General features: G+C 41.0%; 1 protein-coding gene across 1 annotated transcript in view; it reads left to right on the top strand.

The window, feature by feature from the left end:
* The window catches only part of LATS2 (large tumor suppressor kinase 2), a 103,006-nt gene that overhangs the window by 15,456 nt on the left and 68,444 nt on the right, over positions 1 to 19,106 (top strand). The window contains exon 2 of the mRNA XM_036910137.2: positions 14,444 to 14,983. Within this exon, the coding sequence (XP_036766032.2) occupies positions 14,645 to 14,983 (339 nt within the window). The 5' untranslated portion in view covers positions 14,444 to 14,644. The remainder of the gene's footprint in view (positions 1 to 14,443; positions 14,984 to 19,106) is intronic.

A 19,106-nucleotide genomic window follows, 5' to 3' on the forward strand; every position in this document is an offset into this window, starting at 1 on the left:
TACTAATTCCCTCTGTCCTACCTCCTGAGTCTCACTCCTGTGTTTTCATTAAATGTGCCCAAGCAGTACCTGCCCCTTCCCAGCATTGTCTGCCTGTTCAGTTCACTCCCCTACATTTGAGCCTTTTCGCAGGAAGTTCTGCTCCAAGAAAGCTTCCCATTTCCACCATCAAATCTCAGCCCTTTTGCCTTTCCAATTGTGGAGAAATAATCCTTTGTCTAGGAGGCTTTCTCCAGATAGGCATATGCACTGGGATTCTTTGGAAAGTCAGCAGCGTTCCCACTGTCCATAGCAGCGGCTCTCAGACGGGGTGGTTGTTGGAACTCCCTAGCTGGGGTGTATCTGAAACTTGGAGGGGAGGGTGTGCAGAGGAGGTGCTGCTTTCTCAAAGACTGAAAACCGCTGTTGGGGTTTGAACTGAATGTAAGGAGACCCGTCCTGTATAGTTGCTTCCTGTTAGGAATGTTGCAATGAACAGATAATAAAAATATGTTTACAACCTGGTTACTCCATGTGGTAATCTTGAGTCTAGACTTCTAGGGCCCTTTTCTTATGCTGTGATTCACAGCAATACACATTATATCATGTAAATGTAATGTACAAAGCTAATAGAGAATGTGGTAGTTTGTTTTTCCCCTGGTTTGCAAGCTTCTTTAGATGTGAGACCCTGTTCCACCTGGGTGAGACCTCATAATGTCCAGCACGGTGCTGGCATACATGACACTTTTACAGCCATGGAACCTTGTGATTGCACTGTTTATTGGAGCATATTCCTAGATCCCACAGGAATGAGATCATTGATTTCCTTGAAGACCCTCATTATGAGGGGTAGCCCCCGTTGTGTGCTTCCCTAGCTGGGACAGTGCTGGAGAGGTATGTCAGCATGGTGGTTTATGATCCTGACATTCACAGTTTGCCTGGAGGCCTGGCCGATCTGCCTGATGTAGTTTCAGCTTTACTAGTTAATTTAAATAATCACCGGAATTTGGGGTCCAAGAAATACCAATGTGTGCCATTCGTGCAGGTCCTGTGGGGCACGGGTTGGGTTGGTTCCCTCGTTGGTGCTTCGTGTGTGCGCAGCCAGGGTGGGTTCATGGAGCACAGAGAGAAATTAGAATAAAAATTCTTGAGCATCTGATAGCATTTTCCAGGATTGAATTGAGAATTGGAATTGGGTTTGGTTAGGGCCAGATTAAGGGCTGCTTAAAATACTGCTGCCACATTGTTTATGATAGCCACCTCTATTAAGTGTTGGATCTAGTTGTGTCTCAGCTCCAGATTTGAAAATGAAGTTTTTGTTTTGTGAGTTATGTTACAGTTTTAAAATTCCAGTGTCTTACAGTTTCTTTTAAAGTATATTTAAATCAATTGATGATGCCAAAGAAATTTCCAAAATTAGATTTACTCTGCTCAATACCCCCATTTTTAAAGTCCACATCCATGAGGACTTGGGAAATATGAATTTACGTATAAATTCATGATGAAAGAACTTACCAAATTATATAGTAGTGTGTCAGGGTAACTCATCTCCAGCTGCAATCCTAATTTGATGAATATTTTCATGAAAAATTCTTTCAGAAGTTTATAATTTTGCTATGAAATCAGCTGTCTTCAAACTAAAGCCTAGAATACAAGGTCTCAAGCTGAGAAGACACTCTCATTCTGTATGAGACTGAAGGGAAGTTTCATCCCTTCCAGATTATTCAGGCAAGAGCAGTTTGCCCATAGGTCCTGTTTGACATCTTCACTTGAAAAGACAGGGACGGGAGCTGCGGTGGTCCTGGGGCCAGAGCCCCCGTGAGGCTGTGGTGGGTGGCGGAGAGGAAACGACGCTTGGTGTCCCCCCTCCCTGTGCTCAGAGTGTCTTCCCAGGCGGTGGGTTCATGGAGGCTCACTGAAAGGTTCTTTCAACTTTTCTGTATGTTTGCAAATTTTCACAATAAAATGTTGAGGGGATAATAAAAGGAAAGAAACCCGCATATTTGATCTGGATTCTGTGTAAGGGAACATCCACTTGGTATATGTCAGCTCATGCATATCTACAGACATCAACACAGAAATGTTTAGTCTCTCCTGTACTAGCTGGCTTTATAATTGGGATGTTTGTGGAGACGTGAATACTTAAAAACCCCAGCTCTCTCCAGGAGCGTGCCTCTGTGGAAGCTGCTCCCACTGTGTGTTGTGGTGTCCTGGTGTGGAGGTGGCACTGCGCTGGGATGGGTGCGTGTGCCCAGCGGTTAAGCCTCTCTCTGTGAGGGGCGTTTTCCCCACCCTAGCGCCCGGCTGCCAGGCCCAATCTTCATTGTGGTGCTATGTTTAGAAGGGGGAACCGTGGTTCAAACACTAATGAGCTAGGTGTGAATAATTAGGTGACCTTTTTTTCCATTATTTTATCAAAGAAAATATACATAATATTTATTGTTGAAACCATTCATAAGCATGCAGTTCAGAGAGCTTTGGCCCCCATGGCGCTCACAGTGCAGGTGATTCAGGAGAGAAGTAGGCAGGTGGGTCGTTGCACACCCTGCTGATGCCTCGGAGGTGGGGGGGTGCTTTGAGTGAAGAGCAGGGCCTATGAGCTTGGGTGGGCAGGAAGGCCCGTCTGCAGAGGGGCTTCTAAGCTGAGGCTTCTAGGAGTGTGAGTGAGCCGGGCTGAAATGGTATCTTTGGCAGAGAGCACAGTCTTGCCAGGTTTCAGAGGTTGGGAAAAATTTCATGACTCTGACTTGCACAGGGTCACACAGATTGAACCTGAACAATCAGTTGGCATGCATTCAGCTCCTTAAAGCCCAGGTACCGCTCAGAACCGAGCCTCCTGGGCCTGGCTGCAGACTTACGCTAACCAGTCTAATGCCTCGTGAGCTTGGGCGGCCTAAGCAGTAGCACAGTTTGCAGAATCTCCAGACCGTGAACAATCCAGATGTTCTTTGGTGACAGAATGGATAAATAATTATCGTATAACTCATACAACAGAGTACTACTCAGCAGCAAAACATGGCAAATTATCACTATACACAATGTGTATGGATAACCAAACAGTGTTGAACAAAATAAGCTAGACACAAAGTGTAATTCCATGGATATGAAGTTTAAAAACTGGCCAAACTGATCCTTGGTGTTAGAGACCACGAGGGTGGTTTCCCTTGAGGCATGGGCCTGCTGGAGGCTGGGGCCGCCGGGCACTGTAAGATACATCCCTTGATCCAGATGCTATTTGTAAGGGTGTATTCTTTGTGAACATTCATTGATCTTAAGATTAGTGCACCTTAAAAAAGGTGTTAAACTTAAATTAAAAACGTTGCTCCTCTCCCCCTTCCCCTGGAAAGCCTTGCTGCTGTCCCAGCTTTCAGTAGTTTCCGTTGTTTAGAGTGAATCCCAGGGAGAGCTGTCAAGCCTCAGAGCCAGCCACGGCCCCTCGGCTGTCCCGGCTCCCTTTCTGACGGCATGGCTGGGCAGGCAGGACGTCCACATCCTGGCTTTAACTTCCTCACAGCTTTTTCTTCAGCATGGACCGTCTCTGTGGCCCTTCTCTGTGGCCCTTGCCCTTAGCTGAGTGGAAAGCAGCTTGGTCTTCCTTTTCAGTCTGCGAATGTCACTTGGCGGTAAAATAAGGCTTATCACAGACTGCTGCTCCTCTAAGGAATGCCAGTTGGGAGGGCATGAGCTCCCCAGTCCCTCACCTAACTGCTCCACTTACTGGCTGAGCAGACAGGTGACTAGCTGGGGAAGCGTCCCATATGCTGGTGGCCCCCTGTCCATGCCTTTAAGCCTGGACCTCTGGCCAAAGTGTAACTAGCTCCTGAAGCCCCCTTCTCCCTCCCGGGGGTCGCTGCTCTGCACCCAGGCTTTCGTCATCTAGTTGGAGTGTTGTGGTTGTCCCTTCCAGTTCACCTTCCATTTGGCATCCAGACTCAACTATCTAAAGGGCACTTCTGGCCAGTAGTGGCTCCCCATTCTCTGCATTGAATCCAGACAGTTAACACGGCCCTGAGGGTCCTTGCCAGACAAGCCCCTGTAGTTCTCCACAGTCTCCTCCCTCCAAAATGTGATGGGTGGACCCTGCAGGCTTCACATTCCTTTGCTCCTTTGCATATGCTGTTCCTTCTGCTGGATTCCATTCTTCCCTACACTCAGATTTGGTTATCTCTACTTCAAAGTTTTTCTGACTTTCTCCTTTATTCTCCCATCTGTTAGATGGTATTTTTTTTTCTCCTCCTGGGCATCTCTGTTTCTTTGAAGCTATTTATTTGCCTACCTCACATTCACCTCACACTGGACCGTAAAACTTGGTGCAGGGTTTTGTTCTTGTTTGTCCAAGAAGTGCCTGAGACAGTGGCATTGGATAAATGTTTGCAAGGAAGATAGGTGGTTGGATGGGTGAATACATGCATTTTGACAGGGAAGAAACCCTCCTACATATTGTCAGGCCCCTCCTTTGCATGATTATTTATTGTGAAGATGGTATGATTTAGGTCTTCTGTATTTTAGTTTTCAAAAAAAGAAAGCTAAAGTTTGGAAACAAAGTAATTTTGTGTGAATTCCCATAGGAAAATATGTACCTCTTCTGCATGTTCTCAGACATACCAGGTCACCCAGGGTTCTCCATACACGCTTGGCAGCTCCTTGAGAATCTCTCCATTTTTCTTGGAATGTGAACTTACGATTTCAGAAAGTTAGGTGTCTCAAAACAGATGCTTAGACCACTAAGCCACTGAAAATGAGTATGGTTGCAGTATGCCCCATTTTACACCAGTTAGGCAGAGCTCTAGCCCAGCCTCTGGTCCACAGGGGAGACTCAGCGATCCCTGGATCTAATATATTGCTCACTGTCTACATAGTCTTCAAACAGTCATTTCACTGATTTTAATATGTTAGATGTTATTTATTAATTAAAATATGGGTTTCATATTGAAAAATTTAGTGTGGTTCTTTCTAAGTAAAATGTCAGTTAAATTGAGAAAAGAGATACAGGTATACCTCATCTTTTTGTGCCTGCCTTTGTTGAGCTTCACAGATACTGCTTTTTTTTTTTTAAACAAACTGAAGATTTCTGGCAACTCTGCATTGAACAAGTCTATTGGTGCCATTTTTCCAACAGCATTTGCTCACTTTGTGTCACATTTTGGTAATTCTCGCAGTATTTCAAACTTCATTATTATGTTCATTGTAGTGATGTGGGATTGCCGATTTTTGCTGAAAGCTCAGATGACGGTTGGTATTTTTTAGTCATAAAGTATTGTTAAGGTATGTACATTGTTTTTTAGATATGCTATTGCACACTTAGACTACTGTATAGTGTAAGCATCACTTGTGTATTCTTCTAGGGTTCCCGGACCCCATTCCAGTGTGCATGCATGTGGAGGGTTGGTTCCCCCATGCACAACACCAAGTATTTCTTGGACACCTACAGGGTGACCGAGAACTCAGACACTGTCTGCGTGGAGATAGCATCAGATTCCACAGGTTTAATGGCTCAGTCCTACAAGACTTCTACTTCAGTCACAAGTCTGAGGCTGTTACCTGTCTTCTGAATGGCCAGCTACTGGCTGGAGGTTCCAGTGAACTCCTCCTCCTGTTTGATTTATTTACTAGAGCAGCTCACAGAACTCAGGGAAACATGTACATTTACTAGCTTATTAAAGGATATGATAAAGGATGTCAATCAACAGCCAGATGAAGAGACACATAAGGTGAGGTTCTGAGCGAAGGAGCTTCTACCCTCAGGGAGCCTGGAGCCCAGCCTGGTGACATGGGGACGCATTCTGGTTCCCCAAGTATGGAAGCTCTTTGAAAAGGAAAAAAGGAGAAAAGGAACCAAAAAGCTGTTCTGAAGGTGTCATTGCATAGTCTGATTGACCTAGTCATTGGCCATTGGCCAATTCAACCTCTCCAATTCAACCAGCCCTTTGCCCACCCAGAGGTTGGGGGGTGGGCTGAAGGTTCTCCCCCTTCGTCACCTGGCAACCAGCCCCTGTCCTTGGGTCGGTCAGAAAGTCTCATTAACATAAGACACCCATTTCAGGAATATTTCCTGAAGCATTTTCAGGAACCATGGATGAAGACCAAATGTATCTGAGAAGTATCTTTTGGTCATCTAAGTAACCAAATATATATTTCTTAGAAGTTATTATATCACACATATGCACTGGGAAGCCAAAAAATCCATTCGACATGCTTTATTGCGATACTTATTTTATTGCCGTGGTCTGGGATCAAACCTGCAGTGTCTCCAAGGTGTGCCTGCAGTTAAAACCTTTTAGGACCTTTTATCTTCCCACCTTTATAAAAGCAATAGTAATTCTACTGTCGTTTCTTCAGGTTTGCTGTTGTATATGATTATGCAATAAATCTATATAAGTTAATTCGCATAAAACTCTTAGAAGAGAGCCTGGCACATAATAAATACTGGCTAGCCTCAATTGCTCTTCACATGAAGAAGTGTGTGAGGCAGGGTCACCTTTTTTTATAGCTCTCCTTTTAAAAGGATGCACTTTTTGGATTCGTTTTTCTTTGCTCACTCACTAGTAATCATCCTCCCAAGACTGCTCATTGAGTTCTGTGGAGTTACAGGGAGTAGAAGGGGTGAGGGAGAAGAGGCGGAAGGGGGGTCTTCAGGTATGCACCCAGAGGCCCTGCAGACCTTTGCTGCCAGTGGGATCAGCGCTTGGGTCGTGGCAGTGAACTCCGTGAGTAATACTACATGAATAATAGCACAGATTACCAAGGCTTGGTATGTCTCTAGTGCTGCTAATAAGTTAGGTGCATTGTCCGACTCAGGCTTACCACTGTCTCGTTACGGAGTGCTGTCATCTGTTTCACAGAGGGAGTGTTAAATGACTTGTCCGTGGTCACCCAGCCAATGCATGACTTAAGACAGGCACTGCCTCCAGTACAGCTGCTTGCTAAGGGCAGTGTCAGGCTGATTTTCTTTTCTGAATGCAAGAACAATCATGTATTTGTGAGTTAGGCCTGTTAAAATACGTTTGTGACATCTAGTTCTATGTAAAGAGGCTGTTTCTATCTGAGGTAGTAAGTGATCTGTACTAATAACTTTTATAGATACGGCCATCTGTTGTTAGTGTGGTCGCAGTGTGCTCTGAGAAAGAAATCACCCACACACATTTACCAGTCCCTTCCAAATAAGCATCAATTTCAATAAGAAAGATATTTTCATATTTAGAATAAAATCCTGAGTAGTTGACTACTTTATAAAAAAATCAAGGAAGTAGTTGCCTTCAAAGACTCATATATGCATTGTATTGAAACTACTTGAAATACAAGACATCTTTAACATGACAAGTTTTGTGGTTTCTTTCAGGAAATTTGGGAGGGTTTTCTAAGGAAAAATTTCCAAAGATGTGGAAGGGACCACAGGTTCAGGTGGGTGGAGGGGTTAGTAAAGCCATAGGGATAAAGGACAGCCAGGTAGAGCAGAAGTTGGTTGGCTATTAGGAACAAACCAGAAATCCAAGACGCCATGTAGAAAGTTTTTTTGTTTGTTTGTTTCCTCTTTTAAAATTTATTTTACATTTTTATTGAGATATAATTGACATGTAACATTAGTCTTAGTATACAACAAAAAGGGAGATTAACAAGAGAAAAACGAGAGAGGTGTGTTAACTTCTGTGCACCATGTCTGTAACACATGGGAGTCCCCAGGATGAGATGAGTAACTCCAAGGGCGGTTGGGATTTGGGCTCCATAAGCCTGACCTAGCAGGGGAAAGGGAGGGGGCGAAGGGGCACGTACAGAGAAGCAGACAACTTTTGGGGAGGAAAAATGGGCCTTTAGGAGAATAGATGGGAGATATGCGAGTTTGTGACAATGTCTATCTGCCTAGGTATGGTGCTGACTTCTGGTGTCCCAGAAGAACAATTAGAACTGCTTGGCAGATGGGGTTTATGACCCAACTTTTTTAGGGTGGCTCTGCTTTTAGGCAGATAAGGGATTCCAGAAACTCAGATGCCTTCAGCTGAAGTTAATTCTTAGGCATATGCAAAATGGCACATTTGGGGATGGCATGTCCGAGTCCCCAGCAACGTTAACTTACATTATTATGTAGAGTACATTGAAGAAGACAGACGTGCAGTGGACAGGCAGCTGGAAATATGGAACTGGATCCCAAAATATGTTCAGGATAAAGATAAGGATATGAGAATTACAACAATAGTGTTCTTGGTTGAAATGAGCGGGCAAAAATAAATACTGAAAATGTTTTCAGCGTATTACCAGGTGGATGTTTATTTTCTCTCACTTGCTTCTCCCTCAGTTCTTTCCCCCACAAGACTGTGAGGTCCTCAGGGTAGGAACTGTGTCTTATTCCTGCTTGTGTCCCAGTGCCCATGACAGTACCAGGAATATGAGGTCAATAAATATTTGCAGAGAGTATTTGAAGAAAAAATACATAGGAGAAAAGAGTTTTTTCAGAGAGCTGGTGAGGGCAAAATGGATGATACTGACTTGTTTTGATAAAATGGAGAAAGACTTGATGGACATTTTATAGGATGGCTTCCAATCTTTTTTTTTTTTTATTAAGGTATGATTGATATACACTCTTATGAAGGTTTCACATGAAAAAACAATGTGGTTACTACATTTACCCATATTATCAAGTCCCCACACATACCCTAATGCAGTCACTGTCCATCAGTGCAGCAAGATGCCACAGATCCACTTAAGTGCCTTCTCTGTGCTACACTGTTCTCCCTGTGATCCCCCACACCATGTGTACTAAACACAATACCCCTCAGTCCCCTTCTCCCTCCCTCCCCACCCGCCCTCCCCCACCCCTCCCCCTTTGGTAACCACTAGTTCCTTCTTGGAGTCTCTGAGTCTGCTGCTGTTTTGTTCCTTCAGTTTTGCTTCATTGTTATACTCCACAAATGAGGGAAATCATTTGGTATTTGTCTTTCTTTGCCTGACTTATTTCACTGAGCATAATACCCTCTAGCTCCATCCATGTTGTTGCAAATGGTAGGATTTGTTTCTTTCTTATGGCTGAATAGTATTCCATAGCATATATGTACCACTTCTCCTTTATCCATTCATCTACTAATGGACACTTAGGTTGCTTCCATATCTTGGCTATTTTATAAAGTGCTGCGATAAACATAGGGGTGCATATGTCTTTTTGAATCTGAGAAGTTGTATTCTTTGGGTAAATTCCAAGGAGTGAGATTCCCTGGTCAAATGGTATTTCTATTTTTAGTTTTTTGAGGAACCTCCGCATTGCTTTCCACAATGGTTGAACTAGCTTACATTCCCACCAGCAGTGTAGGAGTGTTCCCCTCTCTTGGCATCCTCGCCAGCATTTGTTGTTCTTAGTCTTTTGGATGGTGACCATCCTTACTGGTGTGAGGTGATATCTCATTGTGGTTTTAATTTGCATTTCCCTGATGATTAGTAGGATGTGGAGCATCTTTTTATGTGTCTGTTGGCCATCTGAATTTCTTCTTTAGAGAACTGTCTCTTCATATCCTCTGCCCATTTGTTAATCAGGTTATTTGCTTTTTGGGTGTTGAGGCATGTAAGTTCTTTATATATTTTGGATGATAACCCCTTGTCGGATATGTCATTTACAAATATATTCTCCCATACTGTAGGATGCCTTTTTGTTCTGTTGATGGTGTCCTTTGCTGTACAGAAGCTTTTGAGTTTGATGTCGTCCCATGAGTTCATTTTTGCTTTTGTTTCCCTTGCTCGAGGAGATGCGTTCAGGAAGAAGTTGCTCATGGTTACATTCAGAAGATTTTTGCCTATGTTGTCTTCTAAGAGTTTTATGGTTTCACGACTTACATTCAGGTCTTTGATCCATTTTGAGTTTACTTTTGTGTATGGGGTTAAACAATAATCCAGTTTCATTCTCTTGCATGTAGCTGTCCAGTTTTGCCAACACCAGCTGTTGAAGAGGCTGTCATTTCCCCATTGTATGTCCATGGCTCCTTTATCATATATTAATTGACGATATATGGTTGGGTTTATATCAGGGCTCTCTAGTCTGTTCCATTGGTCTGTGGGTCTGTACTTGTGCAAGAAAATAATTGTCTTGATTACTGTGGCTTTGTAGTAGAGCTTGAAGTTGGGGAGCATAATCCCCCCTGCTTTATTCTTCCTTCTCAGGATTTCTATTCAGGGTCTTTTGTGGTTCCATATGAATTTTAGAATGATTTTCTCTGGTTCGTTGAAGAATGCTGTTGGTATTTTGATAGGAATTGCATTGACTCTGTAGATTGCTTTAGGCAGGATGGCCATTTTGACAGTATTAATGCTTCCTATCCATGAGCACAGGATGTGTTTCCACTTATTAATATCTTGTTTAATTTCTCTCATGAGTGTCTGATAGTTTTCAGAGTATAGGTCTTTCACCTCCTGGGTTAGGTTTATTCCTAGGTATTTTATTCTTTTTGATGCAGTTGTGAATGGAATTGTTTTCCTGATTTCTCTCTCTGCTAGTTCATTGTTAGTGTATATGAATGCAACAGATTTCTGTGTATTAATTTTGTATCCTGCAACTTTGCTGAATTCGGATATTAGATCTAGTAGTTTTGGAGTGGATTCTTTAGGTTTTTTTATGTACAATATCATGTCATCTGCAAACAGGTACAGTTTAACTTTTTCCTTGCTATTCTCTATGCCTTTTATTTCTTTGTGTTGTCTGATTGCTGTGGCTAGGACTTCCAATGCTATGTTGAATAAAAGTGGGGAAAGTGGGCATCCTTGTCTTGGTCCCCATCTTAAAGGAAAAGCTTTCAGCTTCTCACTGTTAAGTATAATGTTGACTGTGGGTTTGTCATATATGGCCTTTATTATGTTGAGGTACATGCCCTCTATACCCATTTTGTTGAGAGTTTTTATCATGAATGGATGTTGAATTTCATCAAATGCTTTTTCAGCGTCTATGGAGATGATCATGTGGTTTTTGTCCTTCTTTTGGTTAATGTGGTGGATGATGTTGAAGGATTTTTCTAATGTTGCACCATCCTTGCATCCCTAGAATAAACCCTACTTGATCATGATGGATGATATTTTTTATGTATTTTTTAATTTGGTTTGCTAATATTTTGTTGAGTATTTTTGCATCTATGTTTGTCAGGGATATTGGTCTGTAATTTTCTTTTTTTGTGGTGTCTGCCTGGTTTTGGCATTAGAGTGATACTGGCCTGATAGAATGAGTTTGGAGGTATTCCCTCTTCTTCTACCCTTTGGAAAACTTTAAGGAGGATGAGTATTAGGTCTTCACTAAATGTTTGATAAAATTCAGCGGTGAAGCCATCTGGTCCAAGCATTTTGTTCTTAGGTATTTTTTTGATTACCAGTTCAATTTTGTTGCTGGTAATTGGTCTGTTCAGATTTTCTGTTTCTTCCTTGGTCAGACTTGGAAGGTTGTATTTTTCTAGAATGTTGTTTATTTCTTTTCAGTTATCCAGTTTGTTAACATATAATTTTTCATAGTATTCTCTAATAATTCTTATATTTCTGTGGTGCCCATAGTGATTTTTCCTTTCTCATTTTTGATTCTGTTTATGCGAGTAGACTGTTTTTTTCTTGATAAGTCTGGCTAGGGTTTTATCTATTTTGTTTATTTTCTTGAAGAACCAGCCCTTACTTTCACTGATTCTTTCTATTGTTTTATTCTTCTCAATTTTATTTATTTCTGCTCTAATCTTTATTATGTCCCTCCTTCTACTGACTTTGGGCCTCATTTGTTCTTCTTTTTCTAGTTTCATTAATTGTGAGTTCAGACTGCTCATATGGGATTGTTCTTCTTTCCTGAGGTAGGCCTGTATTGCAATATACTTTCCTCCTAGCACGGCCTTGGCTGCGTCCCACAGATTTTTGTGGTGTTGAATTACTGTTGTCATTTGTCTCCATATATTGCTTGATCTCTGTTTTTATTTGGCCATTGATCCATTGGTTATTTAGGAACCTGCTGTGAAGCCTCTATGTGTTTGTGGGATTTTTCATTTTCTTTGTGTAATTTATTTCTAGTTTCATACCTTTGTGGTCTGAGAAGCTGTTGGTATAATTTCAATCTTTTTTAATTTACTGAGGCTCTTTTTGTGGCCTAGTATATGATCTATTCTTGAAAATGTTCCATGTGCACTTGAGAAGAATGTGTATCCTGTTGCTTTTGGGTGTAGAGTTCTGTAGATGTCTGTTAGGTCCATCTGGTCTAATGTGTTGTTCAGTGTCTGTGTGTCCTTACTTATTTTCTGTGTGGTTGATCTGTCCTTCAGAGTGAGTGTAGTGTTGAAGTCTCCTAGAATGAATGCATTACATTCTCTTTCCCCTGTTAATTCAGTTAGTATTTGTTTCACATATGTAGGTGCTCCTGTGTTGGGAGCACAGATATTTATAATGGTTATATCTTCTTGTTGGATTGACCCCTTTATCATTATGTAATGTCTTTTTTTGTCTCTTGTGTCTTTCTTTGTTTTGAAGTCTATTTTGTCTGATACAAGTACTGCAACTCCTGCTTTTTTCTCTCTGTTAATTGGATGAAATGTCTTTTTCCATCACTTCACTTTTAGTCTGTGTATGTCTTTGGGTTTAAAGTGAGTCTCTTGTCGGCAGCATATAGATGGGTCTCATTTTTTTATCCATTCAGTGACTCTATGTCTTTTGATTGATGCATTCAGACTATTTTCATTTAGAGTGATTATCGATATGTATGTACTTATTGCCATTGCAGACTTTATATTCTTGGTTACCAAAGGTTCAAGGTTAACTTCCTTACTGTCTAAGAGTTTAACTTAACTCACTTGATATGCTATTACAAACACAATCTAAAGGTTCTTTTCTTTTTCTCCTCCTTTTTCTTCCTCCTCCATTCTTTATGTATTAGGTATCATATTCTGTACTGTTTGTCTATCCCTTGATTGACTTTGGGGATAGTTAATTTAATTTTGCATTTGTTTAGTAATTAGCTATTCTTCTTTCTTTGCTGTGGTTTTATTACCTCTGGTGACACCTATTAAACTTTAGGAACACTTCCATCTATAGCAGTCCCTCCAATAGACTGTAGAGATGGTTTGTGGGAGGTAAATTATCTCAGCTTTTGCTTATCTGGAAATTGTTAAATCCCTTCTTCAAGTTTAAATGATAATCTTGCCAGGTAAAGTAATCTTAGCTCAAGGCCCTTCTGCTTCATTGCATTAAATACATCATGCCACTCCCTTCTGGCCTGTAAGGTTTCTGCTGAGAAGTCTGATGATAGCCTGATGGGCTTTCCTTTGTATGTGATCTTATTTCTCTCTCTGGCTGCTTTTAGTAGTCTGTCCTTATCCTTGATCTTTGTCATTTAATTACTGTATGTCTTGGTGTGGTCTTTCTTGGTTCCCTTGTGTTTTCAGCAATTACCTCCTCAAAGCCACTTTCTATCCCTTTCTCTCTTCTTCCTCTGGTACCCCTATAATGCGAATATTGTTCCGTTTGGATTGGTCACACAGTTCTCTCAATATTCTTTCATTCTTAGAGATCCTTTTTTCTCTCTGTGTCTCAGCTTCTTTGTATTCCTCTTCTCTAGTTTCTATTTCATTTATCATCTCCTCCACCATATCCAATCTGCTTTTAATACCCTCCATTGTGCTCTTCAATGATTGGATCTCTGACCGAAATTCATTCCTGAGTTCTTGGATATCTTTCCGTACCTCCATTAGCATGTTAATAATTTTTATTTTGAACTCCCTTTCAGGAAGAGTCATGAGGTCCATATCATTTAAATCTTTCTCAGGAGTTGTATTAACAATTTTACTCTGGACAAGGTTCCTTTGGCGTTTCATGTTTGTATATGGCGCCCTCTAGGGTCCAATAGCTCTACTGCCCCAAGCCTTCCACTCCCTCCCTGCTCAGTTTCTCTTCCGCCAGTGAGCTGGGGTGGGGGAAGGGCTTGGGTCCCCACAGGCCACAGCTTTGGTATGTTATCCTTTTCCATGAGGTCTGCTGTTTTCTCCAGGTGTATGCAGTCTGGCACAGTCCTCTTTCCTGTTGCTCTCTCAGGGTTAGTTGTATTAATATTTTTGTATTATATGCTGTTTTAGGAGGAAGCCTCTGTGTCACCTCCCACACCATCATCTTTAATCCTAATCTAGAAAGTTTAACTATAAATACTCAAACTGTGGATTTCAAAATGAAATTATATTATAATGAAGTATTTTAAATGAGCCGTCAATTAATACCATTATTCTTGCCCTGAGTTGAATATTAGTCAACATTAGCTTGTGGAGATTGACTTTATTGCAGATTACATATCACAAGAGGCATCTTGCGATAACCCTGGATGTCAGGCGCTTTAACCAGTTGAACAGTGTTCTTACCATTTTTGAGAGGCGATGTGTTTTCTCTAATTATCCCAAGTGGATATTGTCAAGATCTTTGTCCATTTCTGAAAAGTATTGACATGTGTAAACCGCAATGAATATTTTCTTTCCATTTTCTTTTTCAGATGGTGATGATCTTCAAAATGAAGATTCTGGAAAATTTTAGGTTCTCTATAGGAACTACAAAAATTGAAGGAAAGGAATTTTTCAGAAGGAAATTGTTTTGAAAGTATGTTTACAACTGACTGATACTGTTGACAGATTTTTTTCTTTAATAAAACATGTTAAGAAGATCGTATTTATGCTAAAAGGAAACTGGACTAACAATGAGGCCAAAGACTTTTCCTGCCACAACTTATTCTGGAAATAGCCGGCAGCGACTGCAGGAGATCCGCGAGGGGTTGAAGCAGCCATCCAAGTCTTCCGCTCCAGGGCTGCCTGTGGGGCCAAGCCACAGCACTTCCCTGGACGCCAAAGTCCTGGGGGGCAAGGATGCTGCCAGGCAGCAGCAGATGAGAACCACCCCAAAGTTCGGGCCTTACCAGAAAGCTCTGAGAGAAATCAGATACTCCTTGTTGCCTTTTGCCAATGAATCGGGCACTTCCACAGCTGCAGAAGTAAACCGACAAATGCTGCAGGAGTTGGTGAATGCGGGATGTGACCAGGTAGGTCTGCCCTCCCTCGAGGCTTCCTGTGGTGGTCTGTACAGTAAGTGATCCGTTTGGAGCACAGTTGAGACAGTCAAGGATCCTTTGCTTGCTGCTTGAAGGCTTTTAACTGGTGACTCACTGCTCAGAGGAATGTTTCTAGGTTAAAGACCCAAGCCCTTTAAATGTGTCATGAACTGTTTTCCATCTTCTCTCCAAAAGGGCCTTTTTAGCTGTTTTTCCTTTCCAGGCAAGATCCAGAAATTTCTAAACTCTCCTAAAATTGTACCATGTGTATTTTCTGTTTTGTCTTTGTGAAGATGAAAAGGGCTTTTACACTTAGCCCTTTCTTGAGTTTATTTGGGTTTATTCTGTGCTGTCATAGTAGGGAAAGGCTGCTTACCTTAACTTCTTTTTGAGGTGTGCATTTTTTTAGTTAGTTAAGGGGAAGGTTAATTAACATGAATTGGCTCTTCCTTGAGTGTTTACTGCTATTTTAAAAAGTATACTGCTGCTGACAGTATATATGCTGTCATAGTAGACAATTAAGCAAATGAGAAAGACTAAAAAATAAAAATATTGAGAAATCATCAAAATGGTGTCAGCACAGTATTAACTTCTCAGTTGTTAAAGAATCAAGAACATAATAATGCAGGTGGCACCAATTATCCATAAATACACAACTTATAGCTTATATATTTATGACCCTATAGCAGTTCAGAAAGCTGAATAAAATCCATGTTGAGGGGCAGGCTCATACAAAATGGAATTAGTGTCCAACCTGGTAAAAATGTAAGAGTAAAAAGTATGTGATCGCCTTATAAAATGACTTCTGAAAACTGGTGCTTCATTACCATCATCTTAACAGTCACAGTTGCATGGAAATAAACTAGTTTTTTTTTTTTTCTGCCTTGGAAAATTAGTTAAGATTTCATGCTCAAAGCACATCAGGATGTCTTGGCTGCTTTTAGTTTCTAGAAATGACCTAATTTCATACTCCTGGCATCATAGTCACAGGAAAAGGCTAACAATGCCTTCTTTATTTCCAAAGGCAATCTCAACCCACTTGTAGTTTATGACTATAGAACTCAACTGGACAATTTAATTTCTCGGATGATATGTTTGTGAAACTAATCATGCAATTTAGTAGGGTGCTTCCTTGACACTTTGGGATATACTGGGATTAACTTATGTATAGCAAGCATTGTTATGTTGAGAGTTGCTTTGGTAAAGCACAGGGTCCTGAATGATGTGGTGAAGTGTTTTAGCAGTGGAAGCTGACAGCACAGCCATGATCTTTTTCATTGTGAAAGTATGAAGTTAAATATGCTGCCAAGTGCTATCCCCTGACAAACAGAATTTGATAGTTTTGAAAATAGGAAGGAGCAGTCTGGGTACTGGAATAAGATTGCAGTGACTTGAAACCCAACAGCTTAAAATCTCCTATAAATCACTTGCAAACAAAAGAGGTAATCAGAGCTGGGGTGTTCTTTGCAGTTGTGTTTCAGCTGTGATAAAAAGAAACAAGTCGAGCAAATAATCCAAAATACAGGTGGGATCTCATTATGGTAAAATCCATTTGTGATAATTACAGTGTGAGAAATAATGAAACTGGTGCTGTTTCTAATACAGTAAAATAAAAATACAGTAAAATTAAGGATCATGGCACCAATAAAGTTCCCATCGACATTGAATTTATGTTAATTGCTAGCACAAAGGACCTTATTTACCATATTTCATGCTTCTGAAATAATTCCATCAGTTTGTTGTATAGTGTTGCTTTATCACTTAAAACAGCTCTGCCTTCGCCTTTTGCTTCAAACACAGACTTTTTTTGGTCTGGATAGAGGGTATATTTGCTTTCAGAAAATTGTAGTTGTCAAATCATGTGAACCCAAATAATGTGAGAGAAAAAGATTAACAGTACTTCTAGAGTTTGTGTGTCTTGGATAAAGCAGATTATTAGAATTCCAATATAATAGGTACAGAGAATTCCTATTGTTGCAGCTTTTCCCCTTTGTCTCCTATTGTATTGTTTTCAATTTAGATTCAGTTTTGTCCTCTAGCATTTAGAGTTTAAGTGCCATTTTTAACCTTATATTCTTCAGAATGGCAATAAACTCCACATTTTCCCAAGGCCTTGCAGGTATTTAGTGGTGATATACACTTACCTGTGCAGTATTTATCTGTTGCATGTGCACACAACTGTATTTTTTCCCCATCTTATTTGATCTAAGACGTATTGAAAATACTTGAGTGTTTACAGGTGAGTGTTTTTTTTTAAATTTGTTATTAAAATAAAATTTATATTAGAAAAGTACATGATTCTTAAGCATATAGCTCAGTAAATTTCACCCAGCAGATTACACCCATGTAACTTGCGTGGGTAAGTATATTTTTAATTAAAATATTTTTAAGTGGAAATATATGGAAAAAGCAAAAGACTTTTAAGTATTTTTCGTTTAATGATATAACATGTATGTCAAGGGATACAATGCCCGTAAGTCTTTTGTGCATAAATTACTAAAGGCTTATGAAAATTTCTAGGGAAAAAAAACCAAGGCCAATAGTTTTTATTGTGAGTGTCATATTTTATATCAGTGGATACTTTTCTTACTGACATATTTTAAATTTAGCTTTTACTTTATAATCCTTATAAAATTTAGTTTCACCTCTTCTTTTAACCGTTTTATTTTAAACTACAGTTGATATGCCATGTTACATTAGTTTCAGGTGTAGAACATAGTGACTGAACAATTACATGCATTTCAAAGTGTTCACCGTGATAAGCATAGTTACCAGCTGTCACCAAAGATAATACTCTATCATGGACTATATTCCCTATACTGTGCTTCTCATTCCCGTGACTTAACTTATTTTTTCAAATGACCATATTATGAGGTTTTCCCTCTTACTTCTGGACAAAGTTTTAAAAACCACTAATTTGCAGTGGTGTTAATAGGTGTGATCATCCTGCCTTTCTGGAAGTGTGTGACTCGTGTTCTCGCTGCATTGTGCTGAGTTAGCAGGTGCGGTGATAGTGTTGGGGGACAGGCTCACGGCTCTCAGGGCTGCGCAGAGGGCCCTGGCAGGCTGGCCCGGGGGCCTTGTGAGAGCAGGGCTCCTGTTCAGTAGTTGCCTAGGGTCACCCATGGTTCTTGGGCCCCTTAGGACAGCCCAGCATGTTATCACATCATGTGAGAAATGCCTTTCAAATGTGAGTACTAGAAAATGTTTTTGCTTCCCTTGAGAAATTGGCACCTGCTTCTTCTGTGCGGACAGAGACCTTTGCTGTTGCTGAGCCTCCTCACTGATCTGCTGTGAGGGGCACCAACTGCGTCAGCTTTGAAGACTCGAGGGCTCTGGCCTGTCAAAGCTGTATTCCCCCTCGTCCTGAATTTCTGTGTCAGTAATTTTCTCTGTTACAATTTTCCTAATCCTGACTTAATCCAGTTTTTCTTCACTTTATTGTATGTGTTTTACTGACTTAAATCTTTAATAGAATGAGGGTAGGAAGAAATGTAAACAAAAAAGTTGACTTATTACACCTAATTTGGCCTAAAGAAAAAAAAGCCAATAGTCAGGATGTGCACTGTGGCAGGCTTCCTGAGAATAATGATCCCAATACCAGATCAGGGGGGTTCTGGCTAGTTGGAAAAGGGGGTGAATTCTTTGCATTCTCAAGCAAAAAGTACAGAAAAATGAAATTTCTTAACTTTAGTCATACAACTTATTCCTTGACCCGGGTCCTCTGCCAAATAAGAGCACTGCAGATGGCATGGTGTGTGGGGCATGTGCATCTCACAGGAAGGACAGCAACTGGTGCCTGCAGCAGCCTTGTGTGCCAAGGGCTGTTCTAGGCACTTGCTCAGATACCTCACTGGAACTACACAGCAATCATTTGAGATGGATTCCAGTTGTCATCCCAGTGTTTCAGAGGAAACGACAGCTTGGGGGCAGGTGTCAGGCAGGTGGCTCAAGCTCTCGCCTGCTCCCTACCCCCAGCTCTTATGGACCTTGCATCTCCAGCAGGTGTTGGTTGGACATGCTGGTTGCATGCACTTGAGAGGAAGACTTGAGTGCCCCCTAAGTGCGGACACCCAGCATTCATCTCCTGCAGGCGTTTGCTCCTGGCCTCATT

The sequence above is a fragment of the Manis pentadactyla genome, chromosome 2 (genome assembly GCF_030020395.1).
Source record: "Manis pentadactyla isolate mManPen7 chromosome 2, mManPen7.hap1, whole genome shotgun sequence".
Taxonomy (NCBI): Eukaryota; Metazoa; Chordata; class Mammalia; order Pholidota; family Manidae; genus Manis; species Manis pentadactyla.